At 39.3% G+C, this 26,045-nt stretch overlaps 1 protein-coding gene across 1 annotated transcript in view; it reads right to left on the bottom strand.

The window, feature by feature from the left end:
• Window positions 1–11,492: 11,492 nt before the first annotated feature.
• Window positions 11,493–26,045, bottom strand: part of OPN4 (opsin 4) — a 34,788-nt gene continuing 20,235 nt past the window's right edge. Inside the window, 10 exon segments of the mRNA XM_067299595.1 lie at window positions 11,493–11,692; window positions 12,532–12,574; window positions 13,036–13,104; window positions 13,584–13,736; window positions 15,376–15,541; window positions 16,234–16,405; window positions 18,265–18,398; window positions 18,400–18,463; window positions 20,171–20,304; window positions 22,275–22,414. Coding sequence (XP_067155696.1) covers window positions 11,493–11,692; window positions 12,532–12,574; window positions 13,036–13,104; window positions 13,584–13,736; window positions 15,376–15,541; window positions 16,234–16,405; window positions 18,265–18,398; window positions 18,400–18,463; window positions 20,171–20,304; window positions 22,275–22,414 — 1,275 coding nt within the window.

The following is a 26,045-nucleotide window of genomic DNA, read 5'->3' as shown; positions in this document are numbered from 1 at the left end:
CAGCTCAGCCCTGTCTATGCATTAAATTGTCGAGTTTAAAAAAATTCTATGGATAAAGTGAGATAATTTGAGTAGTTTATATCTCTCTCCAATTATATACAGAAAGATATCATTTTCTCAAGCCTAAGCGTTTCTGAGACCTAAGCTACTGAGAGATTTAATAGCTGACTTAGCTTGATTCTCCCAAGTGGTATTTTTTTTCCAATTCGAAAGGTGTGCAGAAAGATTGTTTCTCAGCTGAGAGGAAGAAAGAACTGTAATACCTTGATGGTCAGATGTGAAATGCACAAATCATGTAAGAGCAAATGGGAATTGACAGACTGGCTGTGTAATTTGCACTTGCACAAGGTTCTTGTACAGTAAGCAGAATGAAGGACTGAGAAAGAAAGGCACACCATGTCAGAACAATTTTCTGAAGTGCCTCTGTTCAATCACAATAAATAACAGAAACTTACATGAATTTAAGATGTAGCTTTATTGGAGTTTTCAATAACAAAAACTTTGCTTAGGCTCAGCCAAGCTTTCCAACTGACTTTCAGTGGCCTAGAAGAGGACAAATGGGATACTAATTCAGGCTCCTATTAGATGAGTAACCTGATTCACTTCCCACATGTTTACAGGAATGCCGGAGCCAACAAGAAGAGAACTCCCAGACAAGTCAATAGGAATGTCATTTATCTTATTTTGTTCCTCAGCCCCTTCATGTAGAGGTTTGGCTATTAGTTGTAGAGGGCCCAGAATGAATGTTCCAATGAAATGTGTATTCTGTGACAAGCTTTTTTCTTTTGATGAGACCTTGCCAGTTGAGTTTAAGTAAAATAATAATAGCCAGATTATAACAGAAGTCAAATAACTCTGCTAGAACTGATGTTTCCTAGGTAGGGCCAAGCCAATAGCTCTTGGAGGGGAGGAGGCAGAGAAAGACAATTGCCTACAAGTTGGTCATGTGTTGAAATAGAAACATTATGATGTTGTCTTGATCTGTCAAATCAACAGATGTTTTGAATGTGTTTTAATTAATTTAAGCTGAATATATAACGCCTGGGACTGCTGCATTAGCACATAGGTAAAAGCTTAGGCTGTGATTTTTAGATTTTCTGTTGCTGAAGTTCCAGTGAATATTGCTTGGACAAGCAGGACCCTTTTTCAAATCTCTGTTTCCAGTCCTGAAGCGTCCAACACTGGAGAAGAAATACTACTATTATGAAAACCTTAAACAAGTAGGAAACTCTAATCACTAAGGCACAGAGTACTTGATAGAAGATTGCCATGGGATTTTTCTTTTGTTTTGTTTTAATATTTTTGACTGGTAAATTTAGAGCTAATCTGAGATCCTGTGAAGTGGTTGAACTGCACTGATTTTCCATCTAGAGAATCTGCCTTAGAAAACAGATGAGAAATTGCGTTTCCTTAAAACCCAGTCTACCTCAGGGTCTCCTCATATGGCTGAAGTGTCATGCAATGAGCCCTTAAAGGGATCTTGCCACTCTTTCTTACCTGTATGGCTGTGCTGGTAAAGCGTTTGGCCCTGGCTTTCTGTTGACAAAAGAAGTGCATTGGTCTTACCTAAAACCAAAATTTTAAGTTTCCCAGAAACGGCTTCCAGTGATGTTGGGCATTCAGATGTGTTATTTTGAAAACTCTTGCATTTACTTTATTCTTAAAAGCTGGAATTCAGGCAGCTCACACTATTGCCATGTTCATGACCTGGTATAATAAGCAATTGCCTTAATGCTCTGACCCAGTAAAAATGGAGCAGGTTCAGCTGTGAGGGGATTCTTTCTGTTTCAGGAGGCAGCACAATGAAGGGAAGCTGCCAGATGCAGCTCTCTAACTCATGCTGTGGCCTCCTTAGCCATGGCAATGCCTGTGAAATAGGTATGATCTGACTCTTACACATGAGAAAAATCAAGGAGGGTTGAGTCAGTGAAAGGGGCAAAAAGATAAAAGATGATAACTCTAAGTTCCTTTGCTGATAATGGCCTCCAACAGGAAAGGGGGGGAGAGACTTTCCTATATAAGGCTATTGTATTTCATAACACTTCAGAATTCCCTAGCTTATTTGCAGTCACTTCATTAAGATGCAGTGCTAGTGACTATCCTAAACTGTTTTCTTTTTCTTCCTTTGCTTTTGGCCGTCCTCTAAAGTGACATTTCTGTGTAAAGCAAGAATTAAAATGGTTGTGATTTATTGAAATGAAGTTTCACAGGATGTTTCATGGAGATTTCATGTTTTTTAATTCCTTCAGTGGAAATAAATGGACCCTGTACTGCTCTAAGAGAAAGATTTTTACAGTCAAAACTACATGAAACTTATTTCTCATCTGACTGAACATAATGATCCAGGACTGAAGACTGGCAAATTCTTTTTTCAGATGGGGAATGATTTTCAGGAGGAATCTACACAACGACAATGAACAACCACTGAGCTACCTGATGCTACAGCTTCAGCCCTGTGCTTCAGAGAAAGCACAAGAGTGCTGCTCCCTTCTTACTTCATTGAGTAGCAGCAGAAGGTGCATTTTAACCAGTGCATCTGGTAAACCAGCACTTCAAATGAGACATATCAGTACACTCTAAGGGATTTGCTATATGCCTCTGCTACTCAGATCTGAAGCTTTTTGGGTTAAAAAAAGAGAGAAAGAGTTTTTCTTGGTTTGTTTTTAAACCTATTTTCCTTAAGTATGTTTTTTCCTCTTTATCAAGTGGACTTGCGTAGCATGTCTAATACAGGCAAATAAGGGGAGAGGTATTACCCAAACAGTGAGGTATAGCATATTCTTTGGGCTGTTCTCCCATTATGCATTTACAGCTATGTCCAGTCTAGTGTGTATCAAGACTGCCCCAAAAGTCTGATGGAGAAACTAATTTCCTCAGAGTCACAGCTCAGCACTGGGCAGATACATGAGGGAATCCAGAGCTCTGTGATGATAACCACATGCTTCAGGCACTGGAAATGCTGCCTTAATTTTTTTAAGACTATAGTCTCTTCCTTCCTGCCTTGCTTCCTGCCTTCCCTGAGCTTCACTGTATTCTTAATACTTGTTATCTTGGCATTCAAAATTCCTCAAATTGCCCTACTTTACATCCTTTGAAATTAATGGTGATATTTGAGTTTAAAATGATATGCATGATACTAGAAGTTGTCTTGAAAAGAATAACCCAGATCTGGACAGGGCAGTAACAACTGTCTGTCTGATGCTCACAGCAGGCTGAACTAAACTTACATTTTTTCAGAGTCTCATTCTAGGTAACATCTGGGGAAAGTCATTAAAATTTTGTTGATTTGGTAGTGGCAGATCCTGTTAATGTTACCCTTGTGTCCTGGATGATATTGTTGGTCAATGACTCCCTTCTCCAGTTAGTGATTTTTGCCTCATTAGTAAAGAACCTAAAAATGATATTACAATCTGAGTTTGATGTTTCTGGTCTCAGAGGACAAACCTTACCTATGATAAAGCATTTAAAACATGTTCACTGAATATTGTTGCTTCCAGTTCTCCTTCTGTCCATTGCTTCCCTTCATTATAATTTCTGTGCTCCTCCATTCCCTTCTCACCTCTGTTTTCCATCCTTTTTCTGGTACCCTCTAAATGGTATTTTTCCTCTTTGTTCCTTGGTTAGTTAGTTTGATTCAACCTCCCCACTGTCAGTGAAATACTGCAGATAAAATCCATGTAGCGTGTGCAGGCACCTATATTTCAGTTCAGAGTTGTTTCTGCATAGCATCTATGGCTCCAGGAAATCTTTAAAAAGAGAACATGCTAGATCCTGAGCAAATCTTTGGCAAATCAGGTGGGCGTGTAGCAGGCCTCAGCCCTCTTTCAAGGATCCCTCTCTTAAAATCCTCCCATTGATTAGTTTCTGCTCCTCACAGATCTGTTTTGGCTCCTTCTCCACAGCTAGATTCTGTTTTCCTTTTTACTTATGTACAATAAAGCAAAGTTTCACCCACTGCTTCTTAATTATACAGTTTCCTCAAGGGAATACATTATTATAAATCACTCTTCAATCAAAGAATTTCATGATACATATTTTTAATAGTTACATTTTACCATTAAAATACTTCATTCCATTTGACTCTTGTTACAAAGTATAATATACCAGTAAATGAAAACTGAAGTCAGCTAGGTGGGCATGTTTGTAAATTATTTCTGTGAATAATTCCTGTTGAGAAAAGGTATTACTATGCATTCCTTATTCACTTAAGTACCATCTCTTGACTTTCATATGTAGTAGTTTCACAATGTGTATTTTAGACTCACTCATAACTAAACAGTAATTGAAGAAAATGTAAACAGTGGAAAAAATAAGTTGTGTTCCTAGTTGTGAATCTTGGAACAAACTGCAAAAGCTAGTTGAGAGTAGACCCATGATGGTGAAGATGATAGTACCCCTATTTTTCAGTTAGAAATACTGAGATAAAGATTAAGTGATTTGTGCAAGGTCACACAGAAAACCTGCATCAAAACCAAAAATAGACTCTTGGGCTTCTGACTCCAACTTTTGAGCATTGTCGCAAAACTGTCCTTACTCCTCTTTGTAAGGGTTTGTTTTACAAAAGTACTTACTGGTTTCTACATCAGATCACAGTAAGCTAACAAAAATACAGGTTGCTTGCAGATTCACCTATCAGGGTAAACCTTGGCTTTAAAAAATGCATAACTTAGGAGATATTTACAGTTGCATGGAGTTAACAGCAAACACTAAACTGGAGAAATACTTAAAAAATTCAGTAACTTCTAGTATTGACCTACAGCTCTAACTCCCCCACCTGCTTTGACTGTGTGTTCTGAGGGATTGTGTAAACATTTATGTGCATGATTAACTTCAGGCATGTGAAAAACTTTTGAAAAAATCCATTATACCAATCCAAAGGGCATATTTGGGAACGTATCATAAATTTTTAAAGTACTTTGTAGAACTTTTTTAGTACTTTTAAAGTACTAAAAAAGCTTTTGTAGGAAGTGCTACTGTATTAGATGTACGGTCACTTTATGTGTGAACCTTCAAACACAGCACTGCATAGGAGGATGTGGATTTTCAATACTTTTTTTTTCCCCTCAAGCGATGGAAAACATGTAACAATTGGAAAGATGTCTGTTAGTGTCCCACAGCCTATTCAGGAAATGTCCCTTATGAAACTTTACATGGCAGATCTTGTGCTGTGCACTGATGTGGTCTCAGATTTTTGTGTCTATTTCTGAACCATCTTTTTGTATGCATGTGGAATTCACAATGAAGACTAAATGGTGAAGGAACTGAATAATGGCTTTGTTTTTTACTTGGTGAGTAAAGCATGCTTAGCAAAAGTCCCCCCCAGCAATTCTTTTACATAAGTATATAACATGTTTATATTTTTAGGGGGTATTTGCATGTGTTGAAGCTTATTCATACTGAAGTTGGATGACAGTATTGCTAGTCGGCAGATTCTTCGTGGGGAGAAAGAAACACAAATAAATTCATATAATATAACTTGTATTAAAAGGATTTTCTGAAATATACCTGGTATTTCTTCAAATACCAGAACATTCCTACTTTGAAATAAAGGTCTGGTGTTCAGGCACAAAGATTCTTACCCTGCTAATAAAACAGTGGAGTATTCATTAATACTTATGATTTTCCCATCTTCTGCACTCTGGAATAGCCTCATAATCTGACCTTCTTTCATATTGCAGCTGTGCCAATATCATCAAGTTTCCCATTATTGATGTAGGAGATAACTGTATCCCCTGATAAACTGTAATATAAGAAAATCACATATCATTCCATAAACAAAAACACCAAACATTAATGAGCTAAGAGCCATATGATGAGCTTTACTTTTAGGTTATGTCTGTGTTAGTTTGCTTGCTGGGATGGTTTAACCTGAGCTACAGCTCCCTCTTTTTTCTGTACAGTGTACTTAAGGCTTGACTCAAGCCTGATAAAATCAAAAAGAGTGTTTCTACTAATTCTACTTATCCTTCAAGCTACAGAATTGAACTGTGAATTTTTGTGCTTCTCGATCCAAAATCTGATGGATCGTGCCCAGTTATGTGTTGTAGTTGCCCAAAGGTGAGGCTTAAAAAGGTTCTCCCGCATAAAGTCTCCTTGGCTAAGTTTGGTTACAACTTCCCTGAAAGCAGTCATAGACGTTTTTTGTACTGAATCTCTAATACAGCTGTTTGTGTAAGTTTAACGATTAAAAAAAGGAGAAGGGCGGGGAGAGAAAGTTTGCTGTAAATAGGCCTGAATCCCTCTCCATTCTTCCCAGCCCATGATACTATTTATGCCCAGTTTCAGATGAATCTTCTTAATCATGAGAACCAATTTCATTGCCAAAAAGTGTTTATAGGTAATATGCCAACAAACCACCATGAGGCTGGCTTTGTGGTCTAGTATCACGAGATCCTCACGTCTCTATAAGCAGTGAGGTGGTATCAGTGTTTGGAAAATGTACTAGCATTTTTCTGTGCTGGCGTGACTCTAGCAGCATTTGCTTTGCTCTGCAGGCCAGGTACATAGAATTCCTGTGCTGGGTATCCAGCAGAACACTGCTGCTGGCAGAACTGTTTTAACTAAGCTAATGAAGAAGTACTTTCCTGCAAAAAAGAAGAGCCTTTTCTAATGTTCGTCCTTTATATTAGACTGATATGGCCAGATTTGCTCTAGAGAACTTTTCTAGCTTTATTAAGCTTACACTGATCATATATTTAACCTACTGTCCTTATCTGGGATGTAAATAGGGCAACTTACACATCTTGACAACTGTAAACTTAGCATGAGTTTGAAAATGAGCATTTAGGCTGTAAATTTCATGGGGTGGGGAAGAAATAGCAACCTTTTTTTTGTTCTGTATAAAATGTTTAGTGTAAAACAGTCTGAATAAAATGTTTAGCGCATGGGATTTCCACCCATGTCTAGGGTGGCTGACAGTACTAATAATTTATTTGTTTTAAGATTGCTTTTATATAATTCAGTTTATAACATGGGACTCTTCAGATGCCTTTGACATTAACAACTGCGAGGCTGCAAGCACAAGTGTTCAAACTGAGATACCTGTTGCCAGCCACTGAAATACCACTGACTGATAACCTAGCATTGCTTTGCAGATAAGGGCCCTTTCTCAATAGTGCCCTGTGGGAGTAGTGCTTTCAGGAGCAGAGAAGTATGGCTGCTCAGTCAGAGTTACTGAGATACTGACATCTTTCCCTGAAGGATCAGAAAAGGATGAGGGCCACAGTGCAGTACTTCTTGGAGAGACCAAGGTAAAAAAATGGCACCAGTCACACTGAGGAAAATGGGCACATGTGACTTACCCCCATTATGCCTAAAGAGCTGTAGAGGCACCCACAAAGCATTGGAAGTGCTTTTGTTCTTTCTGAACATCGAGCTCTTTCTCTGTTGGTTTTATATACGACTTCATGTAAACCACTCTGCTGACAGATTGCAGAGAAAATTTTACTCTCTGTCCATTACAATAATTCTAGGTAAAATTGTATTTATAGCTCTGCTCTGCAGTTTCCTTGATGGCAAAGTTTGTATCTGTCCTACATGAGTGTGTGTGAAAATTTACTCAATGTCAGTTGCTGTGATGACACTTGCTAGTTCAGTGGCATATGCAAAACAGTTTCCAAAAGAAAAAGTATGGAAATGAGACTGTAACCGTCGAAACATAGGGACTAAGATCCTTGGTGGTATGTGAGAAGCGAAAAGATTGGCAGTGTGCAGCTGCCTTATGCTGCTGTATTTTAATCATGACTTGCAACAAACAGCCTTTTATTACACTGGTTCTTGGCACCTTCTTTATAGGATCACCAGTAGTGACCATAGCAATTTTGCAGAATTGCTTGGATGATCAGAACAAACACATCTTCACTTGTGACCCAAGTCTGAATTTGAACTTGAGTCCTTGGAGGTGAAAACCTTGTCCATTAACTTACAACACTGCCCACTATTGCCTTTGCCAGCAGGCTGCTCTGTGAACAGCTGCTGTAGCACGAAAGGCCAAAGGGAAGTGCCTCAGTTTTGCCCTAGTCCTTTCACACCTCCAAGTTACTGGAACATACCCAAGTGCATGGTAAACTGCAGGCTCTTTGCAGTGCAGAACAAGCTGTGCAGTTGACTTTAACTGAAACACGAATCATGTCAGTCCTTGTCACGCTGTCATGCTATGAAGGTTCGATAGCAACGACTGAGACAGTAATATAATAATAATAAAAAAGATGTTTATTTCCTCACACAAGTTCTTGGATTAGTAACATCCATTAAAATAATGCGATTACTAATTTAGGAAGGATAACACAAAACCATCAGTTACTAATTTAGAAAGGATAACCTGAAACCGTCGATTACTGCATTATTAATTGGAAGGACTGCTTATCCCTACTTGAAAGCTTTCTTGTTCACTCTCCTAGTGAGAGGGCTCTCAACCTCGAGGAGTTACCTTAACCCAGCGTCCCAGGAAAAGGGGAGGGGGGGGGAATACTCACGGTCCAGCCGGAGAGGATGATCAGGTCACGTTCCCGTCCCTGCTCAAACTCTCCTAGCTCCCAAGTCTCTTTTTATACGGCTGGGGCTCTGGGCAAACACTGCTTTTGCTGACTTTTAGCAAGTTTCGCAATCACAGGACTGTCTGTTTGTCTGCTTGGGAGGACCCTGCTAGCGAGGCAAGACCACAACACCTCCGTATTGCTTCTTCCCTCCCTGGGGGTCCGTGCAGATTCCAGGTGGCAGACCTCTTCAGTCTTGTTAATGCTGCCATTCCGCAGCCTTGCGCATATCAGTCCTTGCGCATATCGGTTGGTAGACGACTTTAGTCCTGTTAAGTCCTCTGTTCAGCAGCTTTGTGCACGTCAGCTCTTGTGCTATCAGTTCTTCTGCGTATCAATTGACAAACTTCAGTCCTGTTAACTCTTCACTCGCCCGTCAGTCCTAAATTATTTTAATCCAATCAATCATCTCTTTAAAGGGTTATAAAGAGACAGCAAAACAGAAAGAATGGCTGCCAAGCAGAGGATACAGGACACAAATAAAGCTGCTAAGATGAAATGAAATATGAACGAATAATGATTTATTCCAAATACCACTGGGGTTACAGTGTGAATGAGTGGGAAAGATATTCAGATGCAATGAGTTTTGTAGGCTTTCCCCTGAATGATTTTCATGGCCTCAGTAGAGGCAAAGGGAAAGTAAAGCTGCATTAGGTACATAAGGAGGACACACAAGAATTTTGAAATGCTCCAGAACCAATTCTCCCTAATTAATATATGCTTTTCAAGTCTTTTTTAAGTAGACAAGCAGTAACAGCTGTAGTTCTTTTTATAGATACAAAATAATCTCTAGTACATGTTGGAGTTGAAGGATATAGAGAACAACATGCTGTGGATTCATAAGGCTTTTCTAGCCATGGAAGTATTCTTTTTATGTCCTCTAAAAGTGGAAGGGAATGCAGAAGAATGCAGAGTACAGCCTTCAAGAATGCTACTTGGGAATGAAATTATGACAGGAGAAAAAATGTTAGCTCTAGTGACACATACCATACCCTGATGCATCTTATTAACACATGAAACGGCATGTCTGAGCTTTGATCCATTTTCTTGACAGGTTCAGCCTTTTGCTGCCCCTGTGAAATGGGCAGTAATAAAGCATTCCCATTTGCTAGTGTTTGATTCCCACTTTGCACTGGTGTGAATGGCCTTCATGACAAAGGATGGGAAGAATTGCAGCTTCATGTTTTCAAATAATTTTTAAAACCTAAACAATAAGTCATAACAAAATTCTTCAGACTTGATGAGTATCTTTGAGCACAGTTCCTGTTTGAAGATGATATGTTTTTCCCCTCCTTATTGCTAGCTGAATATATGATCAGTTTAATATTGTCCTCTGTCTGAAGACAATATCCGGTTGTGGTAGGTAAAGGCAGGAACTGTAATAGCTCTTTTCCATCTCTAATGCCTATGATTTTATTTACATAAAAACATCCTGGATTTTGAACAGTTTGTTTCTTTTGGCATCTTATTACCTGCCTGAACTGTCTACTCATTCACGATCCCAAATCTGGCTGCTGCGAAAGTCATTATCAGTTCAATTTTTAGTTGTAATAACCCTGTATGAGATAAGTTTCCAAAAGTTTGCTTCAAATCAGTGCCCCAAATCTTCTGGAACCTGCTGTAGCTTTTTTCAAAGGGATGAGCTGGTTACATTTTTGTTTTAAGGCTCTTTCTGACGTGATATTTAAAAGAGTGGTTTACTTAGAACAAAGCTACTTGCTGGGTTCCTTCCATTCTTTGGAATAAGCAGAGAATTACTTGGGGGGTGGGGATGGTGCAGGAAAGAACTGTTTCAATAGTTCTTTGTGCCCTGTGCTTTTGTGGTTAGAAAGTATATATTCCCCAGTGTGGACTGACTACACCTCATTATTGCTGGATTGCAAACTTCTGTGGCTTGTAGATTAATTCTGTCCATTTATTCTCATGCCCTAGAAGGAGCACCAGGTAAGAACAGAAAATTACTATTTCATAGAAATGTTTTCTTTCCTTTCTGGAGGAATAAGTACAATTCACTGGATGTAGTCATCATGGAGAAGACCTTGCCTATGTGGATACTGCTGGATAGAGAAGGCAAAAATTAAAACGCTGATGTGGGGAGGATGTGGATTCCACACGTGTAGAACAAATCTTTATGGGCAACTAATCCTTCTCCACCTAAGGTTTACTTTAGAAAAGCATACCTAAAGATAAACTATTTTGAAGAATTGGAAGTCAATTGTATTTCCTTAATCATAAGACATTTCACTCCATATACTGCTTTGAGCTCTGCATTCTTCTCTTGACACCTGCTAAGGGGAAGTGAGGAGGAGCTTTCTGGTTCATTCCTATTGCTCAGAGGAGGTTAGCTAAATTGTGTTAAGCTGCTCTCTAAATGACTGTCGGAAAAAGAATCTAGGTATGGAAAAGTAGCATAGGCTTGTCTTCAGTGTGATTCCCTTCCCTCAGAATCTCAGAAGTTAAAATAAAGATCCCAGACTTCAAACTTCTGCTCAAGTACATTGCCTTTCAACCATACTGTACAAGAAAATGAGGGAAAACATGTTATTAATGAGAGAAGGGAGCACTGACTGCATGATTAAGTTTTCATTTTCTAGAGGAACTTCACAATAATGAAGAAAACATCTGCAGGAAGTAATGTTAGTTTTTCCCCAAAATCTTTCAGCTTTATCTCTGTAATAACTTTGAAATTAAGCTACACTTAAGTGAAAAAAGGTCAGTTTTGAATCTCGTATTTCCCCTTCCTCCCAAGTTAATCTTAAGAGGCTTGTAGGTAAGATCTATACAGTGGTGGTATATATCTGAGCAGAGTAAAATCCAAGTGAAAGAAATCATTTCATGAGCTGCATAAAGAAGAAATATTAAAATTATGATGTGACTCAGATCAAAAAAGAGCATATCAGAACAATGCAGGAAGGTTTTCTGGATTCAGCTGATCCATGGTTATTCCAGAGATACTGACTAAGCTGATACTCTGGTTTGCACCACCCACTTCTGGCTGTGGCTCTCGATCTTAGGGTACAGGAAAACAGAGCTGTATTCAGAAGGTGGCTCTACTCCTTGGACATTGCTGTATGTTACTATAATGCTGGGTATCTGGGCTGCAGATGGTCTCTGGTGAGATTCTCCTTTTCTTAGTCCAATGCCATTCAGGCTTTCACCTGCCTAAAGCATGCAAGGATTTAAGAGAAATAGAAATCAGAGATGTTTACAAGGAGATTGGGTTGCAGCATCTATGAAAAAGCAACATATGTTTAGATAAGCGCTTTGATAATTCTAACTACTAACTCAAAGACAGACTTAAAGGATGGAGGAAAAGATAGACCTGAACACTTTTGGAATGTTTCACAAGTACCTTATGAGAAAACTGTTGTTAAAGAGGTTAATGTATTAAAGCACAGACTTTGCATTTGCTACTTCAGAATCTGGTCTACTGTGGTAAAAGACCAGGCTAATGACAGCACATCCATCCATGAACAAAAGTGCTGAGAATGTGCTCAAAGGGTCTATGAATTCAGTGAAATAAAGAGTTCCTACATAAAGAAATCGAGATAAGCAAGATGGCACCTGTTTAGGTTCATCGTGGCATGGAAATTTTGAAAGGAGAAGCAAACTGGAGAAAAGAGTGAAAACAGGAATTGAAGGGAAGCTTATTTTGACAGTAGCAATGCTAGCTGTGACTTGCACAGGACCAAAAAATGAGAATGTTAGGATGATGCTAGCAATAGCTTATGAGGATCACTACTAACAATGCAGAGTTAATTTAAGATGTTTATATTACATTGTGATTAATATTGCAAAGATTAAACTAACTCCCATTTTGCTTTCATCCAGCAACTCTTTTCTCTTATTTCCTCATCTGTCAAGACTTAGAGCAAGTTAACTCACTTGTGGCAGATGTCAAAAAAATATCAATATACTGTAGCTTTGTTAAATGGAAGAAAAAAGAGGCACTAGGACAACGTCTTACTGAATAAGTGCTATGGCATGTTTCAGAAACTTACCTGGGTTTCCTGCAAGTTGCATGTTTTAGTTGGTTGGCACTACCCAAAACAGAGAACATTAAACAGTTAACAATATCAATTTGTACAGTAATACTTTCCACAAGACAATGGCTGTTTCAGATGGACAGCCATCTGAATGGCTTATCTTCCCGTGTGTATTATTTATATAAAGTCTGGCACAAAATTAAGACTTCCCTGCTCAACTAAGGAAATCACAGACCTCATCAGGGAGACTGCTGAATCCATGGAAATAGTCAAGTTCCTTGGAAAAGTTGGACTTAAGGAGAACTGTGTAGCACATACATTCTCCATCAATCTCTGATTAGTTTCAGCAACGCATTCTACAACTTGTGGCATTTTTTTGTATTCTACTGGGAGCATCATCTTATTTTTGCATCTTAACAAATGAGTTAATTTAAGCTCCAAGACTGGGAGAAAATGTCATTAGTTTTTATTTGCTCAATTAGACCCATGGCAAATATTAAAGTAACAATTCTTACAGCAGGTGTAGCAGTGTACTCTGTGACATTCAGATCCACCATGGATATGTCATCAGAATCTACAAATGTCTGAAAAAAGAACACAGACAAGAAAGACAAATGACATATAAGTATGTCACAATATCCTGCAAATTTGAAATGCAAAGGGTAGGAAAAAAAAAAGGGACAGCAGAGGACTGAAATGTAGCAATATACTAAGGACAGCTTCGTCTTCTACCTCTCCAGTAACTATATTTGTTCATTTAAGAACAAATGGGGAGACAACAAAAAGATGGGTCAAGTAATTTGTACACTGAAAAGCAAGTATTACTGAATACAAACTTAAATAGAAGCCATACCACTCAGATGCTAAGTTCCTCTGCCTGCCAGAAATGCAACAAAGACAGCTAAATAATTAACCAGTTGAGGACCTTTTACAGCCTCAAGGTATTAATTCATAGGTTATCCCCATCTTCTAGGCAGGAACATTCATGACTAATTATGATAAAATGTGCAGATTTATTAACCTACCAGTTGTCTGAGAACTTAGATATTACACAATCTATTACCTTCTCAAAAATCCCAGAATCATGGCTTTTTGGTTTAGGTTTGGCTCTTATGTTACTAGTTTCATTTGTGTCTTTTCCCATTTCAGAGGAAACCTGTCTGCTAGCAGGTCTGGAGACCATAGTGGTGATACCAGTTTCTGTATCAGTACAGCCCTATGAATACAACAAAAACAATCACTTTAGGTTCTGTAGATTTCCAGCCAATTTGTCCTGTGAAAATCAGCTTTACCTAGACAGAAATTACAAGAGGGACGACATTTTATAAAAGACATTTCACAAAAGCTATGTCATGTACAGCTTAATACATTCTTTTGCATATAACTGGTACAAACAAAACTATCAAGTCTTTTAAGTCTAAAATTCAGCTTACTTTTTCATAGGTTTCAAGTACTGCATGTAAGAAATTAAAAAATATGTAACAAGCTTGGCAGTAATATGTTAGAGTAAGATCACTATGGTACAGTGGATCACATAGGAACAGTGGTATGTTATAAAAAATAACATGTTCTGGGAAGTATTGATAGGAGCATGGCATAGAAGAGAATAGCTGTCTCCCTTTACTCAGTACTAATGAAGTCTAACATGGGTTACTGTGTCTAGTTTTGAGCACCTTACCTGAAGAGAGCATAGATAAACTCTCCAGGGGACAAAATAAAAAAGAGGTGCAGAAAAACATGACTGTGATGGAACTGAAGGAGTTGGTCTGTTGAGCCTGTTTTATCAAGAGAAAATCCCAAGTGGAGATGCTGTAGAAGAATTTTAATACATAACAGATTGATTGCTCCAAGGAGGATCAGGATCATTTTTTCTATATAACTATGGGGAAGGGGAAGACAGGAGAAGGGGAAGGAAAAAATACACTTAATTTGCAACAGTGACAATCAAGGTTGTATTTTAAGAAGCAGCTTTCTAACTCCTAGGGAAGCAATGCACTGACATAGCAGTTTTCCACTTGAGTATTTCAAAATCTTTGCATTTGACAAGATGTTCTAAAGCAGATAGGTCTGTTTTAGAAATGCTGAACTGAAGCACAGGAAGATGAAGAGACTTGTTCCAGTGTCACATGTTAACTTGGGAGAAATATCCGTGTAGAGCCAACACATCGTGACTTCCAATCCCTTACTTGTACCTGGATTGTACTAACAGTAATGTGGTATCAAGCTATGTACATGCACTGTATTAATTATCGTGTTTCTGTTGAAAATACTGTATAAAATGCTGGCAATTAAATAGATAAAGGACACGCTGGGATGATTGATATTTAAGATCTTTAGATCCAGCACTAAAAAACTCCCCAACACAAATATGTACTGTCTAATTTGATGTTGCTTATACTTGTAAGGAATTTCAGCAGTTTGATGTAACACAAGAAAATAAATGGACTTGTGTAAATAGAAGAAGTAGAGAAAAAAAAGAGAATCAGGCCCATGGGTGGGGTTGGGGAGTTGTCCCCTTATGTTTCCATTTTAGAACGCTAAATGAAGTTCAAGTTGTTCAAATACCCTCGCATAGAGAATCTGCCTTTAGAACTCATCAGCACAATTTCTTATGTTGCCAGTAATAACCTTGTTTTCTTTTTCTTTTTTTTTTGTTTGAAAAGTCAAACTAAGGAAAAAATCATAGTCAGCATGTGCCTCATTTGTTAAATGTCACTCCTGAATATGTGTATGTTTTGAATGCACTTCAGGCATTAGAGTTGACAGGTAGCATTGACTTTTATCCATTGCACCTTTTACAATTTCACACTTTGTGCTTTCACTAAATATTTCTTTGCTGATACATTCATAATTACCCCAGCAAAAACTACCAGAGCAACAACAGAGTATGGTGACCAGGAAATGACATAAAGCAAGATGACAATCAGTGCAATTTTGGCCATCCTCCACTTATTTTTCACCCTCTGATACTGTTTCTGGAACTCTTTATTTCCATGTTTGCATCCAAATGTCTGAATAGACCTAGGAGAAATAAACATATTACAACAGAAAGGGAGGTAGGGTTGACCAAATAACTTCATAAAATGGGGAAACAATTACTCTCACACTAGTTCATGCTAAAAGTCATATGCTTTTAATGTATGTTAACTGTATGTGACCAATTCCTCACAATTAAAATGCACTTTTGTTACACTATTTAATGGCAAAATTCCCATTTGCTTCAGTGGAGAAGACATTCCTGTGCCAAAAAAAATTTCCAGATAAATCAGGTATTCAAGCTTTTACCTTCCTCTAGCTCTTTGTCAAACATGGAATTTGCAGTTCAATTCCATCTATTTTTCTGTGGAATAGTTGTTGATACACTGTTATTAGGTGTCTCTGATGTCTCTTTGGTATTTCTTTTCAGAGTTGGTTAATTTACATAATCCTGCCTCCTCTCTAGATTTCTCAGGCTGCTGCTCATACCCTTTTCTGAATCATTAGTGAATATACTGAGTGGCTTTGGCTTAAATTCAGAACCCCGAATAACCTTTTTAAGGATCATACTTCTTACTATATTGATTATTGACAGAATTCTTATTTTGTTTCCTTTCTCAGTAATAGATACAAAGTCAAAGTGAAGAACTTTCCATTTTTCTTTTGTTAGTTTTTTTGTAAAAAAATAAGCAGTCATTTAAACTAAGGAATGAAAACCTAGACTGTTGGCTACTTACTTGTTGGCCTTCTTGATAGCCTCAAAGATAAATATATAACTGTATATGATAGCAATCAAAGGAATGAAAAAGACAAAGCAGAAAAGCAGCATTGTATAGGCATGGACTGATGGGGTGAAAGTTATGTAGTCCCAGGAACAGGAAGTCAGCAGACCCTCAGGAACATATGCACCTAGAAAGACAGGAGAAGGGTTAAGCCGTGAGGTGATGCTTATTAAATATTCTGAGTGCAGAATTTAGAGAAAGATACTCAGAATAACGAGGGACTTAGTCCTATTCTGTTTGAGGGAAAAAGAGTTTAAAAGGATACACAATTCTTTTAAACCACCTCTTTTTATTTTCTCTTACTCTATTGCCCTGTTGTATTTGACTGAATCATCCTGTTTCAGTTCTGGAATATGATTTAAAGCTCAGTGTAGTCAAAAGGCATCTCCAAAGCTTCAGTGTGTCTTGGATCAGACCCATGTTGTTTTCAGATACCTCCATTTCATCTCAAATTGCTGTCCTCCCCAGGAGTGAAATGAAACTGATTGCAGTAGCTACCTCTTTTTAAATTCTGCAGATTAGGGAAATTTATTGTGCAAAGGAGAGATTTATTGTGCAGATCAAATTAATTTTGTCATGAAATAAAGTCAAGTACATGTAAAAGAAAAATCACACATACATAAGATTCTGCCTGAAATATAATCTCCTTAGAGAAACTGTGTCAAACTGTTAAGTAAAGAAATTGTCAACAGCAATGTATTTTTACCTTTGTATTTTAATTTTTACTCTTTACAGTGATATTTTCTGTTGGACTAACTCTTAAAAATATTGTACCAGATGTTCCCATATACATCTAATTATTTTATGAGAGTTAGTACTGCAGATACTATTAGAGTCTAATTATAAGATAAACTTAATACCCTTCAAGTAATTATTCTGCAATCTCACATTAAGATTCTAGCATCTAAAATTATATGCCATAATTCTCTTCTTAAATCTCCTAATTAAACTGAAGGCTGCTTCTCCAAGTACTGCAGTTTGCCTGCTAAGCATGCTACATGTTTAAGGGGAGCCAGAATTACAATAACAAAACAGTAACAGGAAAATCTACTGAAATTCCACTCAGCAACTGAGTTTGTTGCAACATCCTTTGGGAAAATAAAAAATTACTATTTTCTCACCTCAGTTGAGCTCACACTCATTCTATTTTGAAATTAGGGAACACAATAATGGGCAGGGTTTTTAACTGACAAGTTCATTCTAACTTAGTGACTGAAAACTGGTGACTCATAGAAAACAAATTCATGGTACTGAGGCAGATTCAAATGGAGAAGAATAGCAGAAACTCTGTGTTATAAGCAACAAGGATCAAGATGCTGTATATGTGCTCCAATTTCCATGCATAAAATTTACATTTACAAAAGCAAATTAGTTACCTAGTTATTACTAAACGCCATCCTTACTGGAAGCCTTAGTGAAGACACCAATGGCTGTCTGAATGGTGTGACCAACTCCTAGTGCAATTTACCCTTCTAGAATACAGTCAAGATACGTTGAAGACGTACTTGCACAAAACACTCAGACTGTATTCCTCTTTTATATGAATAAAGGGATTTTATATGAATAAAGAGATTTGCATTGCCAGCACTCAGGAAAAAGTCATCAGAAAAAAAATTTATTAATTTCACCTTTACTTTATATTGTTCAGTTTGACTCAACAGAAGTAGGTATGGGATAATACGCAAGTCCATTTTTCATAAACTTCGGCCTTGATTTTATCTGCTGTTCTTTATATCATAAGTAATGAGTTCAAGGAAGAGTGCCAGCGTCATGTAATTTACCATGATATACACACTGTTTTTCTTTTCTTCTAATTCAAGATCCTTGGTTTCAATACATATCTAGCAATCTTCCTCAAATTGATTTCTTCAAGCCTAACATGCAAGCCATTAATTCACCCTTCTCCTACACCTGTAACAGACCAATCTTTAATCTATCATTTCCCCATGCTATGAGGCAAACAAACTTTTATTCCATTTCACTTACTCCATCCAAAGAAGGGTGGGAGACTCCAAGCCAAAGAGTACAGCCAGACTCCTACCAGGATTATTAGTGCCTTCTTCTTAGACATCACTCCAAGAGAAGCCAGAGGTTTTGTGATGACAAAATATCTGTCCAATCACCGTCAAAGTGATCATAGATGTAATGTCAAAAAGAGCTCTGCAGAAAGCATACAGCTCACAGCCTTTCAATGAAGATGACAGAGGTAGCAGTGAAATTAATCCACCCATGCTAATTAAGAAACCATTTCTGGGAGAATTCAAGTCTGTGTTTCCTATGAACTAGTGTCTTCTGGAATTCTTAAAGCAATGGAGCTTCAGTTTTCCAGCAGTTGTAATTCTATTTCAAAGCTACTGTCTGTCTTGCTAATTACATAATCCATGGAGATAAACTTTAAAGATTTGGTTTGCTCATATTGCTGGAGACTATAATACTTAAGATATTTTCACTCACTGGCTTCTAATGTTTCTAGCAGGAAAATTTTAGCAGTCCCATGGTATCTTGTTTAACTCCAATTTTACTGCAGCTCCCCTAGAAACAACTATTTTGCTTAACAATATGTTATAGCTATTTTGATACCATGGAATCATTTATATCTAAAGGTCAGCATAACTGGAGTAAACATTCAAACTATAAATATATTCATGAGTCTGATTTTAATTATTCAAACAACATAATGCTTAGAAGCATTTTTTTTCATGTGTGCAATTAGACACTTCATGGAATGCAAAAAAACATGCTTTTGATCATCAGTAATCAAAATAGCAACATTACTTCTCTGACCTTCCTCTCTATCCTTACCTGGTCAAGATACATAGACTAGTCTTTCTCTTGCTACAACTATATAGGAAGAATGAAAGCATCTTTACTCCACAGATTTTTTTGTACATTATTGAGCATGACTTCTTAGGACTGATTTGTACGTATACCTCCTATATCAAAGGTGAAAATCCCACTCTATTGAAGTCTGCAGCAGTTTTGCTATTGACTTAAGTCACACTAAGATTTTGGCTGGGGTCGGAGACCTTCCTGCAGGTGGGTAGCCTTCTGCCTGCCAGATCAGGGGGTGGGTTTTAGATTCTGGAGAGTCAGGAATGAGAGAAGGATGATTCAGCAAAGTTCAGTTGACGTGCATTTTAAACACATCTAAATGGTGACAGAAGTAGCAGATGGAGGATTAAAACCCAACAACAAGAAGGAGCAGCTTTGAAGATTTGTTACACTTTTTTTTTTTTTTTAAAGAGACAGCTGAAAGAGTTGATAACCATCTCTCCCTGTGTGGTTGAATCCCTTGAAACCATCTTTCATCTGATACTGACTGTTTAAATTGTAAATGGGTTTGGGCAGGGAACAGGGTTTTTTTCTAAACACTGATGAATCTTTTGGTCAGACATTCTAGTCACTGTTGTCATACAGCAACGACCAGATATCTTCTATAAATCATAAATTATCCCTGATTCTGACAAGAACATTTACTGAATGCATAGAAAATGTTCAGTTAATATTTTGTTGTGAAAACTCACTTTTGCGAGGCTTTCTGGTGAAATTTCCTGAGCAAGTTACCTATAGCAGCTATTAAACTGGTGTGTTGGGAGTTGATGCTCCTTTGTTGTAAAATTCTGCTAGTAACTAAATTATGAGATTTCTGGGAAAGAATGCTGGCAATATGGGACTAGTCCTGTGACTCACATTGCCAGTGTCTCCTTTTTATCTCATAAATGTAATTTTCCTCTCCATGGTGGGAATGTATTCATTGCCCACACACAAAAATAGTTCAAAGAAAGTTCTCAAGGTTGCAAAAATGAAGTACCTGAGGACTAGGAAATACTGCATTAACTACTGTTAGCATAAGAACATACTTAGTAATTTCTTAGAAATGGTATATACAGACCTTTCTCACCAAAAATCCAGTGTTTGTGGAGACTGTTGGTGAAAAAAATTGGAGACTGTGTAATGGATATCAGGAAGTCACTAATAGCTAGATTGGTGATGAATATGTTGGCTGGTGTTTGGAGGCTCCTACTCCTAGAAAGAAAAGATCAGAAGGAATGTTGCTAAACTCTGTTGCCCAGTTAATTATGTTGTTCCTCTTTCCCATGAGCCTTGGCAGCTTCACAGATACCAAGGCACACTACATAACAAGCTAGAGCAGAGTGCTTCTCATTTCCCTGATGAGAGAACACAAGCAAGGCTCAGTTTTATACCCTTATACTCCTGTGTGTTTTAGAGGATTGTTTTGATAAACAGCTCAGTGATGGGGATAAACCACATTGTTCTTTAAATATCCTGACCCAGTGCACTGCATGTCCATGACTAACAGGAAATTAAAGCTGATGTACTCTATGGATTAACTGGATCTGGGTCATGCTGAGCTGAGGGGGAGGGAAAGGGGCTTTTCCACTGCTGACAAGATCAGCAGTGACTTCCAAATACAGGGATTAAGCAAACTCACTATGTACCACATCAAGCATTTTGATTTATATTAATTCTTCTCCACAACACTCATTTTGCTGGACCAGATGCTGACTTTGAAAAGAGCAATAGCCAGCCTTTAGCATATCCTGCCTGCGTATTTTGTTCACAATGGTACAGTACAATGCTTTAAAGGGTACACATACAAGCTCATCTGAGAGCTCCTCAGTCTGGGGTTTAGTGTAGCTTTTTAGCTCCTTTCTCAAATTTTCAGTCTTAGACACAATTGAAAAATATCAAAATAAATTATGGGTTCTTTGCACTGATCCATAATCAATCACTAGGTCTATCCTAAGTGTCAATTTAGGAGCAAGGAGATAGTAGTAGTAGATGCCTAAGGGGGCGCGTATATTTGTTCATTAGTCTACAGAGTTACTGAACATAATTCTGTTTTAGACAGCTGGCTGTCTCTTAGAGTTTTGCCATTATTTAAGACACTTTTGGTATCACCATTGCTTTGCTATCAGTATCCCTTCCTGTCCTCATAACATCCTCAGATGAAAACAGGCCATTCTCCTCTGTGTCCTCTACTGGAACTGCAACTGCTGTGACTGGATTTCCTGTGTGGGACCAGCTGGAGAACTAAGCTAGCTCATGTAATTTATCCTTCTCTCACATATCTAGTCTTCATGCCAGCACCCTTTCTGTCCCGAAAGCTGTGTCATTCACACCAAAGCGTTGGTACCTACTCAGAATGCACACACTGTTTTCTGTTACAGACCTAACAAAATGTGAGATTGTCTGGGAAAACTTGCCACTATCTCACCCTTCATAATCTACTGTTTAATTCACCAGATAGATACAGCCTCTGGACCAAGATTAGTTTGGTCCACACCTCAGTGATTTAAGCTAACACAGTAAAAATTATCATATAATTGTTATTATTTAGGTTTATTACAGTAGTGCCTAAAGACCAATCAAAAAGTAGGACCTCACTGGCCTAGACATGATGTCAGTGATCTCTGCCCCAGTGCGACAAAACAGAAACCAGATGAACGAATAGGAATGGTACAAATATCACATTGTGGTCAGAGATCAGATTTCCTTTGGATATAAAAGTTGGGATGTGACTTTAGTTAACAACAAATTAACAACAAAGAGGTAGTAAATGTGCTGAAAGTTCATAGCCAGTAAGGGACAGAGGGGGACAGAGCAAAGGAGGAGTAAGCGACAGGAGGAAGGAAACGTGTAAGATAGAAAAGTCATGTGGAAGAGGCAGGAGCAAAACATCCCATTGGTCCAGTGCAGAACAGCCAATAGCTGAAAGTGAACTGAATGTTTTCTGCTTTGGCTCCTTTTCTATTGCTTGGAGTATCTGGGTGGTTCTTTGCAGTTTTGCTAACAGACCATGCTTAATGGGAAGAAATCAGAGCAAAATGACAGATTGCCACTTTTTTCCTAGTGAAATGTCTCTCAGTGCATTACTATGGTGGGGTTCTGCGCTGCATTTGCAGAACACAGTCACAGTGCTGTTAAAGACCATCCATGCGAGTACTGAAACAATATCCAAACAAAAGAGTTACCTGCAGAAAGCATAGATGACCAAGAAATTACCCAGAGTTCCTGTGATTCCCACTGTAAGAATGACTGCTCCAGTTGTGTAATGGGCATGGTCTGGGACATCCACCATAGGAAAGGCACGAGGAACATCTTGTGCAGTCATCTTCTACAGAGTAAACAAGAATTCACAGCTATATTGTCAAACTTGACTGAGTAAGCTGGCACATGCTTCTTCTCTAGAAGAGGGAATAGACAAGAATGGCAAAAACCAGCAAGCAAAAAAAGTCAGAATAAGCAAATTGCTTTCAAATTACATTTACTGTTGATCATCTTCTGAGAATAAATATGCCATCAGCAGTGCAAAGGTCAAAGGGTATTTTAGGTGTTTACTGATGTTAGATGTTCTTTAGATGTTGTTTAGCCTTTTGGTGAAGAAAAGCAGTCTGTTTTCGCCAAAAAGAAATAGAGGAATATAGAAGAGAAAAAGAGAGACAGAGAGGGATCCTTTCTGTTGCATCTGACATCAAGTAATGCAGTACTTAACAACAAGTAAATTTTCTGCAATTTTCATTTCATGAAAATTTCTATACCTGTGAAGTGTGATTTCTGTTGTCCTCTCACATCACTGGCTAGACTGCTCAAATTAAGTAGAAATAATATTCTATGAATAGATATGCATTTAATCCTTCAGTAGTGTGGCTATTTTGTTTCTCCCACTGAATAACTAACACTAAATTGCTAGTGGCCCTCAAGACTTAGTAACCAAAAGCCTGACAGCTTTAAGCAAGTCTTGCAAACTAAATTAAAGGTTAGAAAAACTAAAACACAAAAACTTTTTATAAAGCAGCTTATGTCTGTTTTACATGCAAGTTTTCACTCTGGGCTGAGTGAACGTATTTTTCTCTCTGTGAAGTTTGTGATAAAGCACTTGATGAAAGCATTTGTGTCTAACTTATTAATGAGCTGTAGTTCTGATGACTATGGCATTTTAAATAATAATAGTTTTAAAACATTTTTTTGCAAGTGCCAGGAGCCACAAAGACTTTTTAAGCCAAGTGCTCCTAACTTAGTCATGAAGCAAACAAGAAAGCTACATCCAGAAAGCAGGATGACCTGACAGAAATGGAAGAGGACACAGGAACAGCTGTCCAAGCTGTCACCATTCTGCTGCCTGTTGATATAAAGTAAGGCAAGGAGACTTAAACACTCACCTCTGTGTAACTGCCACCATCCTACACGTGTCTTGGCATCAGCTCTGACCAACTAATGTCATGAAAAATACCAAGCCCAGTCCTCATTCATCTGAACAGACAAATCTTGCCTCTTCTTCATAACCCAGCTTTTCTCATCAGGGTGGCAGTCACTCTGGAATGGCATGCCATGACCATTGCTCATAACACAAACCTGCAAGCTGCGGCCATGGCATTCCTCACCTCCTGAGCTGCGAGAATCATGCCAGGGCTGAGCAAAGCCCAGCAGATATTTTGGATGGTTTGTAGCCTGCTTACTGTGAATACTATCAACCTGACTTGTGGCCTAGGATCCAGGACCAGGAAACTGCTTATATCAAGGTCTGTACCTGTACCAAGCTTAAATCATGCTATGAAGGTGGCTATATTCTTTCCAGTCACCAGTACTGGCAGATGGTGCTACAGCTATCATCTGCACCCACTCCTAGGAGAAGGTAGGTTGCTGGTAGGAAAGGAGGAAAGTGCCTAGAAGTAGATTTAGAGTTTTCCCGTTATGCTATAGTTGTGTTGTCAGAGTATGCAGGGATGTGACGAGGAAGGCCAAGGCCCATTTGGAATTAAATCTGGCGAGAGATGTCAAGGACAACAAGAAGGGCTTCTTCAAATACATCAGTAGCAAGAGGAAGACTAGGGAAAATGTGGGCCCTTTGCTGAATGGGGTGGGTGCCCTGGTGACGAAGGATGCAGAGAAGGCAGAGTTACTGAATGCCTTCTTTGCTTCAGGCTTTACTGCTCAGGCCAGCCCTCAGGAACCCCAGACCCTGGAGGCAAGAAAGTCTGGAGAAAGGAAGACTTTCCCTTGGTCGAGGAGGAGTGGGTTAGAGATCATTTAAGCAAACTTGACACCCACAAATCCATGGGCCCTGATGGGATGCACCCACGAGTGCTGAGGGAGCTGGTGGACGTTATTGCTAGGCCACTCTCCATCATCTTTGAAAGGTCATGGAGAACAGGAGAGATGCCTGAGGACTGGAAGAAAGCCAATGTCACCCCAGTCTTCAAAAAGGGCAAGAAGGAGCACACGGGAAACTACAGGCCAGTCAGGCTCACCTCCATTCCTGGAAAGGTGATGGAGCAGCTCACCCTGGAGGCCATCTCCAAGCATGTGGAGGACAAGAAAGTGATCAGGAGTAGTCAGCATGGCTTCACCAAGGGGAAATCATGCTTAACCAAGCTGATAGCCTTCTATGATGGAATGACTGGCTGGGTAGATGAGGGGAGAGCAGTGGATTTTGTCTCCCTTGACTTTCGACACTGTCTCCCATAACATCCTCATAGACAAGCTCAGGAAGTGTGGGCTAGATGAGTGGCTAGTGAGGTGGATTGAGAACTGGCTGAATGGCAGAGCTCAGAGGGTTGTGATCAGCAGCGCAGAGACTAGTTGGAGGCCTGTAGCTAGCAGTGTCCCCCAAGGGTCAGTACTGGGTCCAGTCTTGTTCAACTTCTTCATCAATGACCTGCACGCACGCACTCACGCAAGCACTCACTTGTGCACTCACTCACTCCCTGACGCAAGCACTCACTCGTGCACTCACTCACTCACGCAAGCACGCACTCACACAAGCACGCACTCCCTGGTGCAAGCATTCATGCATGCACTCAGGCACACACTCACACACACATGCACTCATGCATGCACGCACTCACGCACTGACGCACGTGAGTGCTCTCTCACATGAGAACTAACGCAAACACTCAATCATGCACTCGCACTCATGCGAGCACTCACTGACACAAGCACTCATTCACACGAGCGCTCATGCTTGCGAGCGAGCACACACACGCTTACACGAGCACTCCCCCACGCACACACTCACGCATGCACTCATTCATGCACTAATGCACTCAGGCACTCAATCACTCACGCAGGCACTCATGCAGGCATTAACTCACAAACTCAAGCACTCACTCACTCACGCACTCACCATGGGAAACGGCTAGCTATGGATGTCGTGCCCGAGCAATACGGGTGGAAATCAATACTCATCGAGGCCTGCCGCTATCAAAAACGGTCAACATCGATAGGCAGCGATGCCTCCCGAGAGCAACATCGGCCCCAGAGCAAAAGCTATGCATGCCTGTCGAGAAGGAGCGGTTTCAGGGCCTATCAATAGTGTTCGATATCGAGCAGTATCGCCCCACCCTGACAATTATTGCCCTCCCATTTATTACTCTCACTTTTCAAATACTACACCCCCCTCTGACATATTGCACCCCCATGCCACTTATTACGCCCCCCCACCACTTATTACACCCCCCACCACTTATCATGCCCCCTATCTAGTTATTACACCCCCCACCCCCAGTTATTATGCACCCCCCACCACTTATTATATACCTTAACCACTATCAATAGGTCTGGAATTCGACAGGCATCGCTGCCGCTCCATCTTAAGATGGATCCATGTCGATAGCCTTCGATGCCTACCCAGGGCAGACTGGGCTCCAGCGCAAAAGCCAGAGATGCCTGTCGAGAGCGAGAGCTATCAATGGCGCTCGGCAGGCATCCGTATCTTCAGCTACCGACACCTACGGAGACCTAAG

This window comes from Apteryx mantelli, chromosome 7 (assembly GCF_036417845.1).
Source record: "Apteryx mantelli isolate bAptMan1 chromosome 7, bAptMan1.hap1, whole genome shotgun sequence".
NCBI lineage: Eukaryota > Metazoa > Chordata > Aves > Apterygiformes > Apterygidae > Apteryx > Apteryx mantelli.
The sequence above is the reverse complement of the archived record's forward strand: the minus strand, read 5'-3'. Positions and strand labels throughout refer to the sequence as shown.